The sequence below is a fragment of the Triturus cristatus genome, chromosome 1_1 (genome assembly GCF_964204655.1).
Source record: "Triturus cristatus chromosome 1_1, aTriCri1.1, whole genome shotgun sequence".
Classification (NCBI taxonomy): Eukaryota; Metazoa; Chordata; class Amphibia; order Caudata; family Salamandridae; genus Triturus; species Triturus cristatus.
Genome location: NC_140579.1, coordinates 41,187,866 through 41,210,977, shown reverse-complemented (window position 1 = coordinate 41,210,977; position 23,112 = coordinate 41,187,866). Strand labels below are relative to the sequence as shown.

Sequence of the window (23,112 nt, the reverse complement as noted above, 5' to 3'; positions counted from 1 at the left end):
ACTAGTTCCAGCCAGTGTAATGCAATTACCTATTATAATGGGTGATATTACAAGGCGATACAGGCACTACTGGGATTTTGGTCCTATTCTATCTGCTATATCTGCATTTGGGCAATTTATACTACCACTGTTTCTCTGGATTAAAATCAGAATTATTGTGCCGCCACATAAATGATTAAATGGCAAAGCTGGCCTTTGCTCAGAGAGTGCCCCATGTGACACCAAATTTGGTGACTCTCCCATTTGTTCTCTTTAACTGTCTGTTTGTTGAAGAAAATGAGAGGGGTAAGGGGGTATAATATTAGGCCTGGGCGGAGTCTGCGGATTTCCACGTGAAAAACTCTGCTGAGTTCCGCAAGCGTTCACGCAGATCTTCCTGCCACTAGGGTAGAAATTCTACCCGAGTGGCAGCTTGCGCACGCCAACTGGCAGTGGCGAGCACGAGCGAGAGAAAAACTCAACCTCGCTACAGTTTTCTGCACACCGTGAGCGCCACCGAGTGCAGAAAACTCTGCAAACTCCGTAAACGGAGCGGAGATCACCGCCCAGACCTATAAAATATGGAGGTTTTGGGGGCAAGAGAAAGGAGAGCCATGAGTCAAAAAGCAGTCAAAATGCAGAAATGTGCACATGAACCCTCCTTTGGAACCACGGCTGAAGAAGACTGCTTTAGGCTGCTCCTACGCCCCTCTAAAGGCCTGCTGTCTACGCCCTAGGCGTGGGCCCATCTCACACATGCTACTGACTGGCCCTATTGCAAGGAATGTTCTTTTGACTGTGGCCATTGAGAAGGAGAACAAGCATTGGCATATCCAATAGGTCTCGAATTTGGGACCTTATAAGTGTTTAGCCATGCAACACTTGATGTTGTTGCATGAAGGATATTGTGCAGGATAACTAAACACTTATAAGTATTTAGGTATGCATCAGGTCCCAAAGGCGAGGACTATTGGCTATGCCAATGCTTGTTTCGCTTATGGAGGGTCGTGAGGCAGTACAGACAATTGGAAGGTGATGGGTGGTAGGAAAGAAGTAGGAGGGTCAACAGAAGGATGGGGGTGGAAGGGAAGAAGTAACACGGACAAGGGGAGGTGGTGGAAGTGTAAGAAGCGTCCCTGACAAGCAGGGGCTGGAGGGGAGGAAGAAATCAAGACAATTGGGGAGTGGGAGGGCAAGAAGCGACATGGACCAGGTGGGGGGTGGGGCGGGTTGGCGGGGGAAGAAAAAATCAAGACCATTGGGGGAGAAAAGCAGACTGTTACTGTCAAAGGAATGACAGACGGGCTAGCAGTGGGGGAGACAGAGGGCAGAGAGAAAGAGAAGAGGGCAGTGAGTGAAGGCAGGGGAGGATCTGTCAGAGGGAGCCTGGCAGACGAGCTGGGAGAGAGGGTGAGAGGGACGGCATGATGGGAGAGAGAGGGTGAGAGGGACGGCAGGATGGGAGAGAGGGTGAGAGATGATAGGATGGGAGAGAGAGGGTGAGAGAGATTACAGGATGGGAGAGAGAGGGTGAGAGATGGCAGGGTGGGAGAGAGAGGGTGAGAGATGACAGGATGGGAGAGAGAGGGTGAGAGATGGCAGGGTGGGAGAGAGGGTGAGAGAGATGGCAGGATGGGCGATGGGGTGAGGAAGACGGCAGGATGGGAGAGGGTGTCAGACAGACAGCGAGGGAGTGGGAGGAGCCACTGGTGGACAGGAGCGGGAGAAGCAGTGACGCTGTTACAGACAGACAGAGAGGGAAGGAGGGAGAGAGTGACGGGAGGGAGAAACGGCCAAAATTACTGACACTTCAGGAGAGAGGGTGCGTGAGGAGAGCAGAGAGTGACAATGTCAACAAAGGACGGGAGGGCATGAAGAAAGGAGACGCTTGCAGAGGTGACAGGGAGAGAAGAATACAAAGACAGCCATTGGGGAAGGGACAGAGACAGAGGGTACTGGGAGAGAAAGGCGACATTGGCAGGGAGAGAGAGCCGTGACGGAAACACAGTTCATTAGACATGAAGGGAAAAGGGTGTGAGATTGGAGGGGGTACCAGGTGCGGCCACTGCTTGGGGGGGAGGGTGCGAGACGAGGTAGAAACAGAGAACTCCATAGCCAGTAGCAGAAGATAAGGCCAGGGTAGAGGCGAGGAACAATGGGAAATTGGGTACAGGCAACATCCATAATAGGGCGCGCTCGTGAGTGCCAACCCATCCTGAATAACAGACAGCAATGACCAGCTGCAGCTGCTCTGGCCACGCGCCAGCGCCAGGAGAGGGGCCTGTCTCAGCAGCCTGCAGGAAGAGTGATTCACCGCGGCTGGAACAACGGGGCCTGTGTGCGGCGGCAGCGATGGACAGAGGGCCCTGCTTGTTTTTGAACAGACGTATTGCATTGAAAAAATCAAGTTTACGAGGGCTTGAACCAGAGCTCAGCGACCACTGCTCTATTTTAGGAAGAGTCTCGCGCTGACAAATAGACGCAGGCAGCACGAGGCACGTCTGTGATCGCTGAGCTGGTTTGCAAGATGTTTGTTGCGAGCAAATGTAGCGCCTTGATGGTTACCCTGAGATAAGCATTACTGAGAACATCAAAGCGGCCTCAACAGTGAAAGTGATCGCGATCAAGCGCGGCAAGCGATGTGCGAGGAATGCCATATGGCGCCTCTGCCTAAGCGCGCGCCTGCGCACATGCACTGTAGCTCTAGGCTGGCCATGTTAGCATTTTTTAAGGCCTTACAAAAAGTCTCACCAGACCAGCGCATGCACTGGGTCAGGCGAGACCTAAAAAGGAAGCACAAGAAAATCCATCCAAGAGGTTCACTGTGCAAAAGCACGCATGAGTATGCCATCTTGTAATTTTTATTCACTTTATTCTTTAATTACCATTTAAAAGTTGTAGACTAAATAAAGTATGCATAGGGATGCCACACAATGGCAGAAGTCACGATCAACTGAGGGGAAGTGCATAGCTGCTGGGTACTCACAAAATATTTTAAATAAAAAGAGGGAGGGGAGGTGGAAGTAAACTGCATGGGGCAGCAGCTAATGGGAAAACAGTGAGCAGACTAGTGTCAGCATGCAGCCACTTGCCAAAAAGAAAACCAAATTAAACATGTAAATAATAAACGGAGGGAGAGGGAAGTTGTGGAGAAGTGTAGCTCACTGGTTAGAGGAGGCATACCCTGAAGCAGAGGTCAGACCCGGGACCAGGGTTCAATTCCCGACGTGGCAGGGTCCGGAGCCCAATTGTCCACGGACTCGATAATTCTCGCTTCGGTGCCCACTCTAAGCACGAGTTCACACTATGCAGCTCTGGGCAACAAGCTTGCTTAATCTCCACAATGGCCCCCCCGCGGCGGGATGCCTGGCTTTCACCTTGGGGATGCCCAGTACGGGTTATCTCACAGGGAAAAAAACCAGGATGGGTTCCCAATGCAAGCGCCAAGATGCCCAAGGGTGAGTTGAGCGCTATATAAGAACACATAATAATAATAATAATAAGTTGTGGATACAGGGATTGGCAGCAAATGGGAAAAACGATCAGGCCCTGGGCAAACATTATAATAATAATAATATATTTAAAATAAAACAGCAGTGGCAGAGGGAATATGAGGAAGAGAGTGTTAAAAGCGATGCACTCACATGGATACTGAAATGCAAATAAAGAAACATTCTACTCACAACAGCAGTGGAAGGATACAAGTCATCCCATCGCAAATGACGTAAAGCAAAAGAAACATTCCACCCACAACAGCAGTGGCAGTATCCAAATTCAAATGACGCAAAGCGGTAACGTTCCAGGGACGGACAAAAACAAGAACCAAGCAGGAAAGTCATTGAATACGAAGCAGGAAGATGAGACAGACAGAAAAAGACATCCAATCATGAACATGGGCTGACTAAAATCATATGTAATTGAAGTCAAAAGATCCTGAAGACCTAAATATGGTGGTGTTGAGATGAGTATGCTGTATTTTCTTTCTTTGCTTCAGTGTAAGTGAATATGTAAAATGGCCCAGGGATGTCAAACTAAATTTCAATTGAATTCCTGCTTGCCAGTCAATAAATAAATAATGTGGCATTCAAGCTGTGGAAAGAAGCATGTGGGACATCTGGCACACTGTGTCTCCCCTCAGCATGCATTAGTCAAATAACGCTACATAAATAAATGTCTTTGCAATCCGGAAGGGGTGTCCATAACTGACACGCAAAGGCAGATGAAGAGGATGGCCAGAAAAATAAGGGCAAATTAGCGCCAATTGGCACAGAGGAGTAAGATAATGGCAACATACAAACACATACATAAACAGCCAAATTAACATTGCAAGGAAAAAAGTTATCACTGCAGGAGGAAGAGGTTGATTGACAGCGAGATAGAAGGGAAAATAGTAAACTGGCACAGGAGATCTGTATTGCCGGAAGTGCAATAGTTTCATGTTTAAGCAGGTCCTCAAACAGAGAAGAGCAGTGGGCTAAAGTAAGACAACAGCTGGATTTGAAGAAGTAATGTAAAACAGAAACAAGCATTGGCCGCGCGGCCGTAAAAGTAAAGGCCGTGAAAGCGAAAGTAATCGCGATCAAAGTTGAAAGTGATCGCGATCGCGAGGACAGGCGCGCAAAGCACGCAAGTGGTGCGCGCGCAGCCGTGATTGGCGGCTGCGCGCGTGCACGCTCGTGTGAACGCAAGCGTTAGGCCAGCTCTGGTAGCGCTTTGAAATCCCGTATACAAAATGTCTCGCCTGAGACAGCGCATGCGCTGGCTCAGGCGAGACCTAAAAAACAGGAATACTCTTATCAAGATCACTTTTCGCTCAACCCCCACCTCCTGCTCTCTATTGGGCTGTCAAACATTTGGCGATTTTCACCTGCATGCAAATAACATTTACCACCAAGTTCTAGATGTATTTTAAATTTTCTTTTGCTCACTTTTAGGAACGAATGTGAGGCAGCTTTCATTTTACTGTTTTGTGTCTATCTTTTACCATATTCTGCTCTTGAAAATCCCCCCGTTTGGCATTTTTTTGATGTGGCAGGCAGTTATTACTGACGGTTAATAATAAATCCAGAGCGGGTGTAGTCTGATTCGGGGGTCTATGGGCGAAACACTGCTTTGTGAGTAAAAGATCGAAGGAGAATGGTTTGTTGCAACTGTCTGGTAGCTGGAATGGGCATTGCTTTTAATTGCAGCATGAAAGTTATTTTGGCCTGGAAAGGTGCCCTTCCCTCAGCACAAATAGCACTTTGTTCTGCTTTGCATCATGTCACAGGAGCATTTCTTGGGGAAAATGTGGGCAGATTTGCGCAAGTACCCATAGTTTTTGAGCTAATAAGCCAGCAAGACCGGGCTTTGTGTCAAAACCCCTCTTTGAAGCAGGTGCTAATATGAAGAACTGGGGGCATATGACATAAAGTGCTCTGGCGGCGCAAAAGGCGTTTGCGCCCTATTTGCACATCCGGTGCACTTTGGTATTACAGAAGGGTCCGCAGACCCTTGTGCGGCACCTTAGCGCTGGCGCACATAAAGTGCCGGCGCTATCTTCAAAGGGACGTTCCCAAATTTGCATGAGGGCGTGCCCCATGCAAATGAGGGAATCCCTTTGCTTCTGCGCCCGCGTTGTATTACTGATATGGGTCCAGAGGCAGTGTAGCCGTCAGGAGGCGCACTGACAGTGCGCCAACTAAAAGGTTGTGCCCTGTCAGTGCCCCCCATGATTACAGGCCTCTGGAGTGGATGAAGGGGGCAGCGCAGCCCCATAATGCTGCGCAGTTTCCTTCATTGTGCCGGGAGCACATTTTTAAAGGTGCGCCCGGCGCAATGAAGGAAAATGTGCCAGATGTTTAATGCGGCCCATGTTTTGTTTTCATCAAACATTGCACACATTGTAGGTGTGCTGCATATAGTACAACGTCTGAATTGTTTATAAATGTGTGTAGGCACGCGATTTTGTACTGGAAGAGAAGTTTCTCTCTCTGCACCATGGTGCAAAGGCTGTGCATGGTGAGCGGCTGCAGTCTGTGCACCAGCACAGGAGCAGTGAGCAGCAGCCGAAGTTTTAATAAATAGAGCTCTGTGGTGCCTTCTGTCGCTTGCGCAACTCAGCGCTGTAAGGTATTGTGCTTTTAAATAAATCTGCACCTTAGTGTCTCTTCCTACACAAAAACAATCCTGCCTGTAACGCAGACGCCCTTGCAGTATGGTGCAGGGGTGCCTGTGTTGGCGCTATGCTGCACACAGTGCGCCAGCGCTAGGAGATAGCAGAAATCTCTTAGTTGGTAGGGTGCATTTCTGTTGTACTCCTTTCATGCAATGCTGCCCTGCATTGCGACAAAAATGAGTAAATAAGCCCCAGACCCTTTACATAGCACTGCGATTGATGTACCAAGACCCCTGCAATAAGGTTGCCATGGCGTGTTTCATAGCCGTGAGCTGTAAATCCTTTTTTCTGGAACATCTAGGCGCCTCCTTACCGCTTCCCGGACCATGGAGGTGATTTGGACCATGGATGCTGTTTCATTACATAGTTTTGGTATTGATGTAATGCAGGCCAAGCGCCGAGAAGAAGCAGACTTTCCAACAGGGAGATATGCAACAGTCAAGCCGTTCCTTGCCACGGGCAGCACAGATGACTGACGCAGACGCCACTGGCTGGGGAGGAGGAGGAACACTGTCCTGCCTCTCTGCCTCCCGATGACCCCTAAATCAATTCATCTTCACAGACAGCAGTTCATCAAAATGCCCCTGATGGCGGAAGTGACATCACACACTCTTTCACTTCCTACACCATCACAGGGCAGGCCCCTTATCCCCATAGCAGGACTCCTGGAGCTTTGCTTGCTTTCTTGTCCTTCTCCTGTCTTTGTGGCCCTGACACCAGGGATAGAAAAGGGCAAGCTATGGTCAACAACGGCTATCCGCATGGAAGGCGACATTTCACTAATTCAGGCGCAGTTCAGGCGCTGCATGGTTAAACTGGCCAGCTGGAAGAATCACAACTATCTCTGCCTTCATTCTGATCAGGCAGAAGTTCTCATTTTTGGGAATCCCTCCATCTGGTCCCAGGAGTGGTGGCCTCCTTCTTTGGGTGAATGCCCGGCACCTGCAACTTCGGCCAGGAACTTACGAATTCTATTTGACAACAGGTTGAACACAGCCATAAAAGATACAATACATTAAAACAATATCAAATTCATTAAAAAAGCGTTTTTCATTCTTTTAAACAACTCTAAAGTGGCAGCTGCATATGAACAAATTCATGTCAACTTGTTTCCTACTCTTGAGACAACTTAGGAAGGTGATCCACAGTATTCCAGACAACTGCTGGGGCAAACCTTGGCCCTCACACTGGAGAACACGCCGATCCCGCAAACAAGATCCTACTCACTCTGACCAGATTGTAACCCTACGCACCCGTTCGGTTTGTTTGGCTTACCGCCCCTTCATTCTACGAAGGAAGGTTCCCACCTCCCTTCCGCCGTGCTTTGACCTTACCCGTGCCGCTACTCGGCTCCACTCTTTTGCCATACATCACAAACAGCCCTGAAGAGTCATTACGCTACACGTTGTGACGAAACACGTGTCGGCTTATTTGTTTTCGTTGTGTATTGGTCCGAATTTACATATATAAAGAACATTTGCTTACGATACACCTAATGCCGACCTTTATAATTTCAAAAAACGTGAGATTTTGATATCTGTTTGATCTACATTGGGCATACCCAAAGCGTTACCCTAACACGTGTGCACAGGACTTCATGTTTAGCTATTGGGGGGGTCTTGACCCACTCAGATGCAGGGGTTATTTCCTTGGGTTTGTTTCCCCTGACCTGTCAGCACCGTAACTAACCCTTTTCTAGATACACACACGTCGCGCACGCCTGAGCGCCAATCTTCCTCAAAACCAACAAAACCCTCCATCATTGTTAAAACCTTGGCCCTTAATAGACTGGATTACTGAAATGCCCTATATATCGGGCTCACTGAGTACCTTACCAGGAGGTTACAACCTATACAGAATGCAGCAGCCAGACAGATCTCTGTTAAGAGAAAATATGAGTGTTTCTTACTATTAGACAGCTTCATTGGCTGCCTATGAAGGGGAGATGCCCACAAAGCTCCATATCATGCAACGCGGGGCTCATATGTCTCAGATACGTTAAACATATACTGTCCCACCAGACTTCCATGATGGTCTTCTGCCCTCCAGACTTCTTCTGCCCTCCAGACTTCCATGGTGGTCTTCTGTCCCTCCAGACTTCCATGGTGGTCTTCTGTCCCTCCAGACTTCCATGGTGGTCTTCTGCTGGCCAAATTACCATCCCAAAGTTTCGTGAATTATGCCTAGGGGGCAAGGCTGTGTCTGTGTTTACTGCCCAGGCCTGGAAAAAGCTGCCTTTGGCTCTTCGTCTTGAGCCGGGCTCACAAAAATTTCATAAACCCAAATTATTGTCATTAAAAAAAAGTGTTATTACCTTATTAAAAAAAAAATAACATTAATACTAATAATATCAAAATAAAATATGACAACTTCATTCCAGAAATTAAAATTGTGATTACTGACTTTAAATTACTATTTTTTTACAAGAACGTCAAGTTAGCCTTTTTGCAGAAGTCATCTTTCTAGATTTTTCCAAAACCGTAGAACAATTAGGGAGCAGTCAGTTTTCAGAAGGTAGGTACCTGCTTCTTTTCCATTTGTAATACTGAGAACTCCTTCTTTCGGAAGGACAGAAATGTAATACTTAGTGTACATTAGGCCTGGGCGGTGAACTTCGCTCCGTTCGCGGAGTTTTCTGCACTCCGCGGAGCTTGCGGAGTGCAGAAAACTCTGCTTCGCGATGTATAGCGGCGTTTTATCCCCACTCGCGATCGCAAATGGTAAGTTTGCGATCCCGAACGGTAAGTTCGCGAGCGCGAGCTGCCGCTCGGGTAGAATTTCTACCCGAGCAGCAGGAATACCAGCACAAGCTGCAGTTCGCACTGCACTCAGCCACTTGCGGAACTTCGGAGAGGTTTTTTGTAACTTCGCAGAGTTCCGCGTAGCAAAACTCCGCGAATTACGCCCAGGTATAGTGTACATATGGGGGAGGACACGCCAAGTTCGTAAATTTTAGACTGTGATATGAGAAAAGCTGAGCTGAAATTCCAGCTTTCCCTCCCCCAGCCCGGACTTTATGAGTCTGTGCCTCATTTTCAGTAACTAATAAGCCAGTATGTTTTATAATATATCCGTATATATTGCAGGAATGGCCATGATGGTCTATCATTTACTGCAGCCATTTGCACAATATTTAGAACATCTTCAGCGTTTTGGGAAGTCTTGTTTTACAGTGGCGGCTCCTCCGCAATGGCGGAGGAGCGTTGCCCCACTGCCTGGCCCAGAGCCAGCAAATGAAAAATAAAAGTGACGGAGTCGAGGCATGGGAGGAGGGAGGAGGAGTGCTATGTGCCTCAAGCCGGCCAAACACAAATGCGTACTTAGGTTTTGCCAGCCCGGCTGCATTGAAGAGCTTGGCTGGAGAAACCCCAGAGAGTCCCTGGTCTGAGTAGAGCATCTTTCCAGCCTGCCCAGGCCAATCCCTGCACTGCCCTGCAGCACGGGGATTGGATGGGAGTCTGTCCCAGGCGCTACTGGGACCACGAAGAGGACAGGAGTCACGACACGGGAGGTAGCCGGCGGCTTTAGGTAAGTTCTTTTTTAAATATATTATTACTAACCCCCGCCTGTGTGATACCCCCCACGCGCTCCCCCTCCCGCGTTCCATCCACCCATCCCACCACCCTTTGTTTGCGGTGGCCGCCAACAACAAGACACCAGCGTTAGGCTGCCGAAAAACATGAGTCATTTACACTTGTACGGAATGACCAGTACAGTTGATGGTAATTTAAGAAAATATAGAAAATAATCAAGCACGGAAATTTGACAGTAACCATCTTACAAACTACCTCCCCCTCTCTAAAGAATTCCTGCAAGTTCTACACAGAGGCAAAATTGGGAGCAGAAGATAGTCCACACACAGAATGCGCATTGCAGATAAAAGACACTGTCTAGATCACAACACAAACTAAACGGCCTCTGGACTCACTCAATGGCACCGCTAACGGACTGGGGTCAGATGTAAATACTTATTAGTTAACTGTGTAAGCCCACCATCCCTGCTGGTATGTGGAAGTGTGTATAAAGCAAAGGTAATTGACTGCAGCACGTGCCCTGGCAGCTGAGCACGAGGCAAGCTATGTGTTTTTAGGCTTTACAGGAACTGACATTGTACCGGAAGGAATGATGCAAATTGAAGTGCTGGATGATTGACATTGAATGGCCGCAGTCTGATTGGCTGCTGGAATGTACATTGGCCGGAGGGAGTTAGAGAGAAAGAGAGAGAGGGAGAGAAAGAGAGAGAGAGAGATGTGTTTCCAGACTGTCGAGGGGGTGGAGAGCTAATCTGCCAGAGGTAGTAGCGTATGTAGCCCAGCTCTAGAGGAGAGACAGGTGGCCAGGCCCACCCAAGGGAACCCAGTGGACTTCCCAAGGCCCATGCAGAAGAGTGTCCGTTTGTGTTTCTTTTTCAATGTTTGACATGTGCCTGCAGCCTGTCCTCTGTGCCTAGCATCTCACTCACATGACAGCTGAGGGAAAATCACTTTTTTGCTGCAACACATTCAAGGTTTTCTTTCTTTGCCCACGAGGACGGGACACTCTCAATATCCGTCAGGGAAACTTTTTCCCGGGTCAAGACCTTGACCGGTAAACTACCAACTGAAAAGGTTACTTGTTTTCTGAGAAAAATTGCAATTTCTTTCCTTAAGGAGATTCTTGAAAGGCCCTAAGCTGGTGCCTGCATATAATGTGTAGACTTCTCTGTATTCTTTTTTGCACCCAATACCTTGAAACAGCAAGCCGGACAAACACACAACTGTGTGATTGTGAAGCACCTCCCCACCACTGATTGCCCCAAAAGAGTCCCAAAATTGTGAGTCTTATAGCTCACACGGTGTGCATCTCCACTGCTCCTGCTGTTTCCAAGGAGCAGTCTCCTAGACCAATGACAACTTAACGCAAAAGTGGAAAGCACCACCTGCACCAGAAATAATTCTGTCTGTCCACTGTAGGTATTATATAAATTGTTCTTTATTCCTCTTGGTCACAAAACAACATCCACACAGCCGACGCGTTTCGTCCAACTGGTGTAAACTTCATCAGGGCTTAAGATAAGGTCTTCTAGGGTAGTAAATCTTCGTACAGATGTAGAAGAAGGTTTGTGTTCTGTGTAAGTGATCAACTGTAACTGCACCCTCATGGATCCGGGACAGTTACAAATAAAATGGCTTCTGTGCCGTAACCAGTAGCGGAGAGGGACGTTCCGTATTTTCGTCCTCTTGCATTGGTAGTGTTTGTATTCTTTTTTAACCTGGTAGTTCTCCCCTGTTTGGATTAAAGATCACTTAGGAATAGTATAGAAAACTGTAAAACACCTTTGAAGTGGTTTGTTCATGACTGTGCTGTTTTAACTTTATCATGAAATAGAAAAATGCAGTCTAATTTCATTTTCCCAGTTGCATAAAAATGCACGCTAGACCAGAAACAATACTGCAGGGTGGCAACCTACCCACGGCTGTTCAATGATGAAATAGTTATCGTCTCTGAAAGGTTGATAGGGCTGGGTCAGAGTCAATCGCATGCCAAAGAATACTTATTTTGGTGTGTTCCATGTGACTTTGTCTGCCCCATCCTTTGCCCCTTACAAAGGCAGCAAGATGCTTTAAACCTCCCTTTTGTGCCTTTTTCTAAAACCATACCGCTCTATGAAAACTGTCATTGCCGCAAGAGCTTTAAATGAACCGTACCTTTGAGAGACACTGAATCTCATGTAAAATGGCGTTTAATTCCAATTGTTTTAATCCGTGTTTCTTGCCCATTATCCATTAAAATGCATCATTTACTGGTTTCACCAAATATTTACCAAGAGGAACCTATCTCCCTCCTAACTATAAATCATCTTTTGTTCTCATCAATGTTATTTGTCCGCATTGTATTAGAAATCTCAATCGTTAGGATTCCCTGACACCACAAAAGGTGAGAAGATCAGTTTCCTGTGAAAACGTATTCGTCTGAATCCCGGCCTTGGCGCTAGACTCAACAAAGTGTGATTCGGGCCAAATCACTAAGGGTCTGATTTAGATCTTAGCGGGACTGGTCTCGCAGTCAATTTTTTGCGGTCTTCCCACCTGCCGCCTTGGCAGTCCGCCTGCCCGACTCAGATGTTGGCTGCGCATTGGATGGAAGATTGCCACAGTCCCGCCGACTCCGCCAGGATCTGTCTCCTGCACGGACGACGTCAGCGACTAAAACAGCTGTTGGAGGAAGTTCCGCCGAGATTCCCTCCGTCCAGATCACAAAGTGCCTTTCCGGGAGGCAACTGTAGTGGAGAAACCTCCAATCCCGGGTTGGTGGAAACAAACAAAAAAAGGTGAAAAATACCCTTTTTTTCGGGGCCAGACCACCGATTCCATCTTTAACGCCGTTATCCCGGTCCTCCCTGTCCTGCTGCTATTTGACCACGAAGTTCAGCCAACCCTTTGTCGCCAGATTCTAAGATATGCTTTTGTGGTATGTGTGCATGTACACTCATTGGCGTGTGCAATGCTATATGTAAAAACAATGATCAGTACACATTACCTACATGTACATATTGAAATATACACAACATATATGTGTGCTGAGATGTAAATAAGTAGTACTTACCTGTCTCCACGCTTCCATTGCCTCAATACATCAAGACTCTGCCACCAGGACATCACCAGCTCAATGGGAACATCTAAATCGGCTCGGCGCAATCCCGCCGGCCTGATGGCAATGGAGTACTGCTAGCCAGCTGATAAGACGGCCACCGCACCGGTCTCATGTCTATTGCCACAAAATCTAAATACGGCGGGCGGACCAGCGTCAAATTGACGGAGTACTTGGGACCACCGCCGCAGTGGGACGGCAGTAAGAAAGCAAGATTTAAATCTGTCTCTTAATCTCTGTGTGCCAAAGTGTGTGCAAGATGTGTTTTTGTAATGATGTACACAATAACTGTAAGAATTTAGATTATTTATTTAGGGTGAGTGACTACTCACCACAAGGAACAATCACAATTTTTGTCAGGGTGAACCATTAAAGTCACTCAATTAGGTTGAGCTCGACCCCCTGGTAGCTAAAGTCCAGAGAGAGCAGGCGTAATTTAGGACAAAGTGTAAAATATGTATTCACTACCAAAACAGTAATAAAGTCAAATCATCAAGCAATGAAAATCCCAAACCGGATTAGAAAAATAGACAACATTATAGTTAATAAAATGACACTAAAATAAACAAAAATCAAATCCGGAGAACCAGATTTGATTTTTTAAAGATTTGAGGCAAAATAGCATATGAAAATGCAAAGCCACAATTCTAGTCCATGGTCGTGGTAGACCGGGACCTAGGTGAAATGTCAGGCGACAGAGTGCGAATTTGCTAAACCAACGAGGTTCGACATGATCGGAGGTTTTACCTTGGGATTTAGTCTTAAAAATGGAAGTCAAACTCCTTCAGCACGGCAAGGTAGCAGGCTGTATCTGAAGAATTCTTCACAAAGTCAGTTAGGCATTGGTCTATGTTCCACTGAAACCGTTGGTTTCGGTGGAAAATTCTCAGATTGGGAAAATTTGAAATTCATGCACAGGGATATCCTCTAACCACTGAATACTTTTAACAATTTCACCTAATCAAGATTTCTTTCCTCAGACTTACTCTCTTTTTTAGAGCTGGGAATCCTTCAGTGGGGCCAGGCAGCAGGCTGTATTAGACCGTGGATCGCATGAGGCCGCATACCTTCTCACGAGGGCCTGCTGAATCATATTTGCTACTGCAGAGAAACTCTTAGTGGGAGAATCCTAATTTCTTAGCCCAGCAAGGTTGTGCCTTGGACGAATAGGTTGGGGTGGTTTGCCCTGTTCGTCTGGAGGTCTTTAAGGTCAAAAACTTACAAGTCCTAGGTTCTCAGGGCTGGTAGGAGATGTCCAGGTGGACACAACTAAGTGTCAAGACTCATTCCAGCAGAGGCCACCATCTCACAGACTCTTGGTCCCTCTCAAATCAATGGGTAAAAGTTCCTGGTGGTAACCCTACACACTTTTGCAGCAGTTCCCGTTTGCCCTACTGCAAACAATTCCACAGTGTGCCTCACTGTTACAGTACACAATGGGAAAACCCTTATCCCCTGTGCAAAGCCTGTGTGCTCACCCAGAAGTGCAGAAAGTTATGAAGCCAGGAGAGCACTCCTTGATAATCTGATTTTCTTATTTAAACTGAGAATATACTGCGTGGTGCTGCAGTTATGTAGAAGTTTGTCCCCTTCTACCAATGAAACAGAATTAATGACAGGGTGAGAGCCTGTATATAACTGCGCACTGTTCACAAAGTGTCTGAACCGACACTATCAATCCTTTAGATAAGTTGTACTTTTATTTGACAAAGTTACAACTGACTCTTTTTTGCATAAGCAAGTAAATATGTACAATATAACATTATTACAATAATGCTTGTAAATAAAGTTTAACAAATTGAAAATCAATAATTGTTGTTCATTGTGCTTTCATGAACATGTAAACAATAGTGTATCACATTAACAGATTTATGACAACATTTATGCAAATGCCCAATGCATTTCGGAACCAGCCGGTTCCTTCATCAGGGGACAATCTGAAACAGAAACTAACAGATGCGAATAAATGTAGGGTAAAGGGCTCAATCTCATGTTTATGATGGTGGAGAAACTGATGAAATATGTATTACCTGTGTGATAGTTCTGTGAGGTGCACTAGGGAAAACAAAAGAAGGAACGTCAAATGGGCATGCAACGTGTGATTTACAAGAGGGTTTGGTGTGACAAGGGAAAGAAAATCCCACGCTTACCTGAAAGGGTGAAAAACGCTAATTGCTGAAAGGAGAAAAGAACAAAACGGAATGTAGGGCTCTTAAGCGACTGAGTCTGACCATGCAAAGTATGCATAAAATATACCAAATGATGTGCTAAAAAAAGATACAAACTGCTGTATCTTACCTCAGTGTAGAGAGGTAGATCAAGTTCTGTGGAGCAAAAACGGAAGAAATGAGCAGGGGAAATTATAGGAAAAATGTGTGAGAATCGAATCGTGGGATAACAAGCTCCATCCAATCCTTACCTTAAGACGAGAAAATAGCAAGAAAAACCGCAGTGCACCGCTGAAGGAAAGCGTGTGAAATGCGGGAAGATGTTTCACATTAAAAGGTACGCGGTAACCCGGAAGTGAGTCCGGACTGTAAACAGAGTAGACGGACTGATGCTACAATAACAGCGTAGTGTCCAAAGGGACGCCATGCTGGAATAGTGAGAGAAGCAGTTGCACGGTGCATGAATCTATAAGAAAAACGTGGTACATATATGTAAAATATTACGGAGAGTGGAGAATCGAACGAGGGAATGAACCGAGTGGTTTGTAGTGAGATACTGAAAAAAATAATAACACGATGGATCTCGGTGAAAAAAACAGATTTAGATAATGTGAAATACTGAACTGATAAATAAAAAAATGAAATGAATGGAAGACTCGGAAATGCATAAATGAAAATCTGGAGGACAAAAGTATAGAGTGAATGCTGGAGAAAGGATCAACACAATAAAACATGACATATCTAACCTATCATTCAAACCTCTTGGGAGCATTGTGTCTAAGTATTTTGGAGTAAACAATCACCTTAAACTATTACAACGTGAGGTTTACTGGATAAAATACTTAGACACAACGCTCCCAAGAGGTTTGAATGATAGGTTAGATATGTCATGTTTTATTTAACATCCAGATTACCATACTTTTGTCGCATTTTTCTGAGACTCCTCACACTACATCCTCTGGGATCCTGCCTACCCCTTACACTCACCAACATTATCATTGCATATATATCTTACACAAATATGTCCTTCCCTGATTATTTTCACTCTACATCAGCACCATCCACCGAGTCTTGTACCGGGGAGACTCCTCTTATCACCTTAGCAATTATCATCAGTATTCTCTCTTTCTCTATATATAGTCCCCCCTTCTATCATTTTATAGTTTCCTTATTGTGTTGATCCTTTCTCCAGCATTCACTCTATACTTTTTTTCAAGCAACCCCGTGTAGGAACAGTCAGGCTACACCAGGTACGCCTGAAGGCTTGTTTTCCCTGCCACTGTAGTGGATGTCACAATAGGTGCTGCAGTCCACAAGTGGCATTTTACTTCCAGGTCCTGGTGCACTTTAAACCATATACTAGGGACTTATAGGCAAATTAAATGTTCCATTTAGCAAAAAGACAATTTAACAACGTTTACGGGGAGCACAGGTATGTTACTACTGGTTAGCTCTGCTAGAGTGCACAGAGTTCTAAAGCCTGCAAAACAGATAGGGCAAAAATCAGGGGGACATTACGCAAGATGGTTATCTCCTACAGTCAAGTAGATCGTCTCCATGCACCAATCCAATTTTCCATACCTCCTTCTTATCCAATGATGTTAGTATCATGGTGGGCGTAACTAGTGTAATTTGCTGCAGCAAAATTATAGCAAAATTGTGTGCGATTACGCAAAAGGATAACCCTGCATTCAGCACATTTTCTTAGCACAAAATTCACTCTGATGTCCATAATGGACCTGAGGATACACTTTGCTCTCAGAGAATAGCGCTAAATACAACAGAACACGCACAGCAGCAGCCAGCTGCTACTCGCTTACTGTTCCTGTGCTCTTGCAATAAGCATTTTTGCCCCAATTTATTAAAAATTATATGAGCAATGGTAATTGTGTCATTTTCAGTCATTTTGCATCAGAATAGTAACAAGATATTACAGAATTTACTCTGATTACTCCAGCATAATTAAAATTTAGCCCGGGGATAGTTAGCATACAAGTATGAATGTAAACTGTGGGAATAAGGGGGAAGCCCTTAAGCCAAGCAACCCCGACAGAAGCAGAGATTTTAATGTCGCTCTCTCTGGTGTGAATCAGGACAAAGCTTCATTCCCAGGATGCACTTGGTTAGACTAAACTCCATTCTAGCGCGCTCATACTAGGAGTTAGGTACCCTGAACAATGTTCTGAACAAGCTCAACTGATCTCTGTGAGTTTCCCTGTATGCGCCTCTGCAGCAGAGGCCAAGGGGCACAGACACATGGCCCTTGCTGCATCTAGCATCGCCTTTTCTGTTGGGCCTGCAAGGTGAGTACAACATCCGTACCACACCTATGTAAGAATGCGTTTTCAGGGTTAGCAATGGTCATTGGTCATGATAACTGTCCTTTTCGTTGAACCAAAACAAGGTGTCTGTAGGCTGGTAAATTGTCAACTGCTTGACAAGTCATACACCACTGCCCTGCTTTCTTGACCTTTCCGCCAAACACTAAAACATCTGTGTTTGCTGTTTTTAGTGCGGTCTTGTTTTTGCTGTATATATGGAGGGCGCTTGATTGATGACGCAGGCTGATGCTAATTCTGGTCAGTGTGATTGTGTCCGCTGCGTACTGTAATATTGGTGTCAAGCTCCATTCCCTTTTTGATGCTCGAGATCTATAATAGCCAAAGCAGCCCAGACGTCTGCTACATAGAGGGTGAACCAGAGATCCTGGGGGATAAAGTGGAGACGCTGCTAAGCTTTATTTGAACCAAGGATCTGACTTAAAGCTGCTGGACAGCTTGCAACAGACAGTATGGAAGCCTGCAGCTAATAAATTTAATCCGCAATATGTTCCTATCAACTCCAACAAATGTCGCTTCGATGTCAATGAAGCGAGCATACAGTTGTTCCCCGGCATTAACATATTTGCAACCATAGACAGTGCAAAGATTTTGTGTGATATGCCATTGAAGCCTGTTTGAAGATTGGCCAAAGATTTTGATGAGCAACCCAAAATTCTAATTCTTGTAATAACTCCAACATCAAGTAGTTAGCTGGTTTTATGTGGGAGGGTATTTTATATACAGAGTGCAGCAATGACCTCCGTCCGCGTATCCAGTAGGCCTTTGTTGTTTCTTGCCTGCTTCCCTCATGCATCTTGATAGCCCGCCCAGGTGTTTTCATGGCCCTCCCAGATTGAGAACCCTGGAGCCAGGCCTGGCCAGTGGGGTCACTGCCATGACAAGCCAAACATGGTTCGGAGCCAGCTAATACCACCCGAGAGAGGCCGTGGTAGGCCAGGCACGGACTGGATCCAAGCAGTCAAGGGCTGGACCGCCAAGTATTAGGCCTTGTCAAGCAGCTTCATGCAGACTCCCCAAGGCTCTCCGTGTCATGAAGTCAGACATTGCGAGACGCACCGGGGCCACTGGGGAGCGGCCGTCTCACCAGCTCCTGGTGTGTGTGTAGGCAATGCATATCAAGCCACCACTCTAGCTGCCATCCCTGTGGGCCATTAGGGGCCTTCAAGAGAGGGAAAACCTAGATCACCACATGTGAACAGGACCCTCCCCTAGGATTGCCACCGTGCCAGTATTTTACCGTATTTTTATGTCCATACCAGTAAAAAATACTGGGAGCAGCAGTGAAATCTGGTATTACCTCATCATGTATTGCGCAAACATCTCCAGCAGGGTTTTTCATAGTCCCATTTTTATGTCTAATAAAAAGGAGGAAATTTTCCCCTCCAAATCAAAGAAGCAACAATCTACTTCTCTTCCAGACTACAATCTCTGAATCGATGGGTGAAATCCACGTTCTCTCTTGCTTACAAAGAGAAAGGGTCAACCTGTCCTGGGTTTGCACAGGGAAGATCAGCCTGGGGGATGTCAGCTTCCTGGGTGGGGGGTTCAGCGGCCATCTTTTTTGGAAATGTGCAAGGCAGCGACTTGGGCGGTTCCTTCTACGTTTGCACGTGCACTATAAATTCAATGATGGAAAGGATTATGGTGAGTTTGGAGTAAAAATAGCATTAAAATTAAGGCTCCTTGTTTTGCGTTTTTATGAATTTTTACTGATACAGACAGAAAACGATATGTTTTCTGTCTGCATTTATTTTTAAAAGTGGATAAATACAGAAAATAATGTTTCTTTTAAGTGACTTTCCGAGCTGTCTTTATTGAATTGTAGCCTAACAGCTGAGCAGATGGACAGCATGGGAAATTAAAACACAGGATGACATTTCTTTAAATAATGGCATATGTCAATGTACATTTGTGGTATAATGCTAATATATAGTTGATATATTGTTAAGCAATATTTGTCAGTTTAGATACTGAAATCACGACAGGCATCAAAGTATGAGCGTGTGTTTTATCAGCTAAATAAATATGGAAATGTACAGTTTTACAACTACATTTATAGAGAAAACACAAAATAAATATGGATAAAATGGCCCAAAAATAAATATGGATAAATACAGACGGAAATGTTAAAAAACATAAATACCATAAAACCGGGGGCCTTCATTATAAATCAGTGGTGGAAACACTTGAATAAATCCCCCCAGAGCAGCATTTGTTTTACATCTTTTTCTCTTTTGTTCCTCCCAGGTGTTGGTTGACCATGCATTACTCTGAATGCCTTGGTATGCATTACTGTGAAATGTCTGCAACGACGAAGTAAATGAGAAATGTATGTTTTATTTGCTGAGTGGTAATTCCATTACACTGCGTTCTATCTTCCTCGTTACAAAGGTGATGGTTCAGTTAAAGCTTGGTATGTTCAAAGAGACGACACTTTTGAGCCCATACTTTCAGGCCGGGCCAGCCTTTGCCATGGGCGAGCTGGGCCCAACGAAGGGGTCCTCAAACTGACCGATGAACACAAAAGGGGGCCTATTGTGGCCTCATTTCACTCATCTGCAGCATTGAGGCTGGATAGGTCACGCCCTCCGCAAACCCGCATCAAACACCACTAGGCAAGCCCTGACCTGGAACCCTCAAGGGAAAAGGAAAAGAGGAAAGCCCAGAAACACCTGGCGCCGAGTCCTCAGGGCTGACTGCAATGAGAAGGGTTTCACCTGGAGTCAGATTGAAAGAAAAGACCAGGCCAGGGATGGCTGGAGAGTCCCTGGCCCCAGGAGGGGGCAGAAGGCAGGGCCGGACTGGCCGTAGCAGGCACCGTGCGTTTCACCGGTGGGCCGGTTTTAGACCCCTGGGGGATGTTTTTGCTACCGGGGCCAGTTTTGCAATGTCGGCCCCCTGCAACAAAAGCAGCACAAAGTATTACACTAGCATTCCCCCTCCCCCTATCCCCCCCCACCCCCTACCCGCCTCCGCAGCCGGCCGGTTTCGGTTCCCAGTCCGGCCCTGGACCAGTAGGCATAAGTAAGCAGTAGTGAGGATGCCAAATTATTTGGCACCACCCCCAGGCGCTATTTCAGTAAAGGTCAGCCCTGCTTGCAGGAAGGGAGAGGGTGCAGGAGGACTAGCTGTTGGGGGGGGGGGGGAGGAGGGAGGGGGAGAGAGAGCGAGAGAGATTAATGTTCATGTGTACTTACCCGTGGCTGTACCCCGCTTTCAAGGGGGTTTCTTTCCCTTCACATAACCTGCACCCTGCTTCCCCCAGCCTGATTTGAGTCGGACATTACATGATGGAGGAGGTAAGTGCAAGGGAACCATTGTGGCTGTGGGGGGGGGGGGGTTGTGTCCCTGCAGTAAATCGACATGCAGACTCGGAAACACGTGAGATCCTGTGTAGGTGTACTGCAAACTAGACCCAGACGGTAAGAATGCCCCCCCCCCCCAACACCAATCAAGAAGTTACTCTCTTCCGCCTCTCTGTGTACGTATTTTAGGGTGCATTGCATTATAGGGAGAGTCCCACACACACAAATTGGTGTGTTGCCGAAAAAAAACACACTCTTTAAGTATGGCGCCAAAACAGTGCGAGACAGCCCTGGTTACAAACAGTTTCTTATGGATGATGCTGACATGGGGCAGAGGTTTTTGGGGTGGTCGGTGTGCAGCATTATAAACCACGGATCCTAATGGGGAGGCCTCGAAGCGACCAGGGAGGGTCACCCTTATTCAGAGGCACGGGCAAAGTCCGTGGTTTGCAGGGGACACCGGCCCTCCCCGCCCTGGTTTATCATGAAGTCTCTTAGGACTCTCCGGTGAGGGGTTTGAATCCTCCAACCCTCACAGGAGAGGGTCTTGTTCCTGAGCCTGGTGAGTCCCTCCCTCAGGCAATGGTGGATGTCACTTGCTCCTAAGGCCGCAGGCAACCACCATTTTAAGGACGTAAATCTACTCAGTTCTGCCCAGCTCGGTACTAGGGGGGTCTCACCTGAGGCAGTTCTCGAAGCTGAAGCCACCAGCGGGGGGCGTGAGTGAGACCCCCAAGGCGAGCATGGTGGACGCACGAGCCTCCGTCAGCAGATTTCACGGACTGGACAAGCCGACAACCGGGTTACTTGGTGCCTACAGCGATGTTTCGTCGACTTCCCGTCTCCACCCTGATCTGTCTCCGTCTTTCTCTTAATAATGTTTCCCTCTCATTCTCTGCCAGATGTCTCTTCGTTTGTCTCTTCTTATAGCTTGTCTTTTGTCTGGTTTTCTCTGGCTCATCTCTTAGTATCTCATCCTCTGTGTCTTTGACTATTCTTATTATATACCTTTCACCTGTCTCTCTTCGTTAGTCTTATGCCAGTCTCCGTCAGTGTCTGCACAGTTCTCCCTTCGTCTATCTCTTCCCTTAACTTTCTTTTCTTGAATGCTGTCTCTTCTCCGTCTTATTTAGTTTGCCTCTCTTTTTTTAGCTTCTCCGTAGGCTCCTGTTTATCTCTCTCTCTTTCTCTGTCTCTTCTTTTGTTCTCTGGGTCGGTCTCCCTTCGGCTGGCTCTTCGCTTTCTCTTTCTTCACCTGGTCTCTGTCTTTCCTCAGTCTACTTGCACTAGTCTTTCTCTGTCAGCCTCTTTCTTGTCAGGATTCGTCTCTTCCTCTTCCCCTGTTCCCTTGACCGGTCTCTCCCCGCCTGTTTCTTCTCCTTCTCTTACTTCACCTGGTGTCTCTATGTCTTTCCCCATCCTCCGTGCGCTAGTCTCTGTCTATCAGCCTCTTCTGCGGCTGTGTCTCTCCCTCTTGTCTCTTCCCTTGATCTCTTGCTCGGTCTCTCTCCGTTTGTCTCTTCCCCTGGTCTCTCACTCTCTCTCTTTCGTGTCTCTGCTTCCTTTGGCGTCGACTGCTGACTCCCCGCTCTCCCCCCGCTTCTGTGTTGTCTCTTTCACTTTCGGTTTGAAGTCACGCGTCTTTTTGGATGAGCTCCAGGGCCCTGCCCGCCCAACGGCCCTCCCCGCCCAAAGGGGATTTTATTCTGCCTTGTTAAACTTGCAGAGCAGGTCGCCACTCTCTCCCCTCACACCCAGGGCCGCAGCGGGGGACCTGCGGGGCCAGGCCAGCCCATATTTCTGCCCGCCCGCCCCCCCTAAATCAGAGGCTCTCGTGTGTGACTGCTGTGGCACCGCACCTCCTCCAGCGCAGGCTTTTTCTATGTATTTAAAGCCAGCATTAAAATGACGATGACAGCCTTTTTCTGATTTGCTATCATTTGGAATTCTCCGACCAACACTAGTTTTAAAGGTAGGGTAAGATGATCTGCCAGGTATGTATGTGCAGAGACTTACGCATCATTTGCGCCTGCCATGTCAGTAATCTTGTAGTCCACACTTTGCCTTGCCTTCTGCCGCCACATTGCTGGTTGGAGTTCATGTTTTAATGAGGCATGGTTTCTAGTACATTGTTCCTCCTAAAAGTTGAAGAGTGTGGGTGAGTGCGGTGAACAACATGCTAATTTTACAGCCACAGTTTCTGCACTAACAGCTTTTCTGCTTTTGTGGTGGAACTCTCCAAAATAGTGAGTGCATCGCAAACTCAATTTTGCTGAAACAAGTAACGTCCGTTCTTTGTTGTGAAAACCCACTTCTGTGCTACAGTCAGTATTTTTTGTCTCAAATGACTCAATATCCTTCAGAAGTGAAAGGTTGGGGCTTCTGAATGTCATTTTAAAACTCAGTTGTAAAATGCAATCTCTCAAAAGTGGTCATGCGCAGCCTTACCATGCCATTCATTTCACGGAGAAAAATAATCACTTCTTCTAGTGCCACCATGCAGAAGGCGTCCGTGACCGTGAAGGTTCAGG

At 46.6% G+C, this 23,112-nt stretch overlaps 1 protein-coding gene across 1 annotated transcript in view; it reads right to left on the bottom strand.

The window, feature by feature from the left end:
• LOC146869308 (proteasome subunit beta type-7-like) overlaps positions 1-22,163 on the bottom strand; it is an 89,229-nt gene extending 67,066 nt beyond the window's left edge. The window contains exon 1 of the mRNA XM_085647140.1: positions 21,262-22,163. Within this exon, the coding sequence (XP_085503266.1) occupies positions 21,262-21,326 (65 nt within the window). The 5' untranslated portion in view covers positions 21,327-22,163. The remainder of the gene's footprint in view (positions 1-21,261) is intronic.
• Positions 22,164-23,112: the final 949 nt, after the last annotated feature.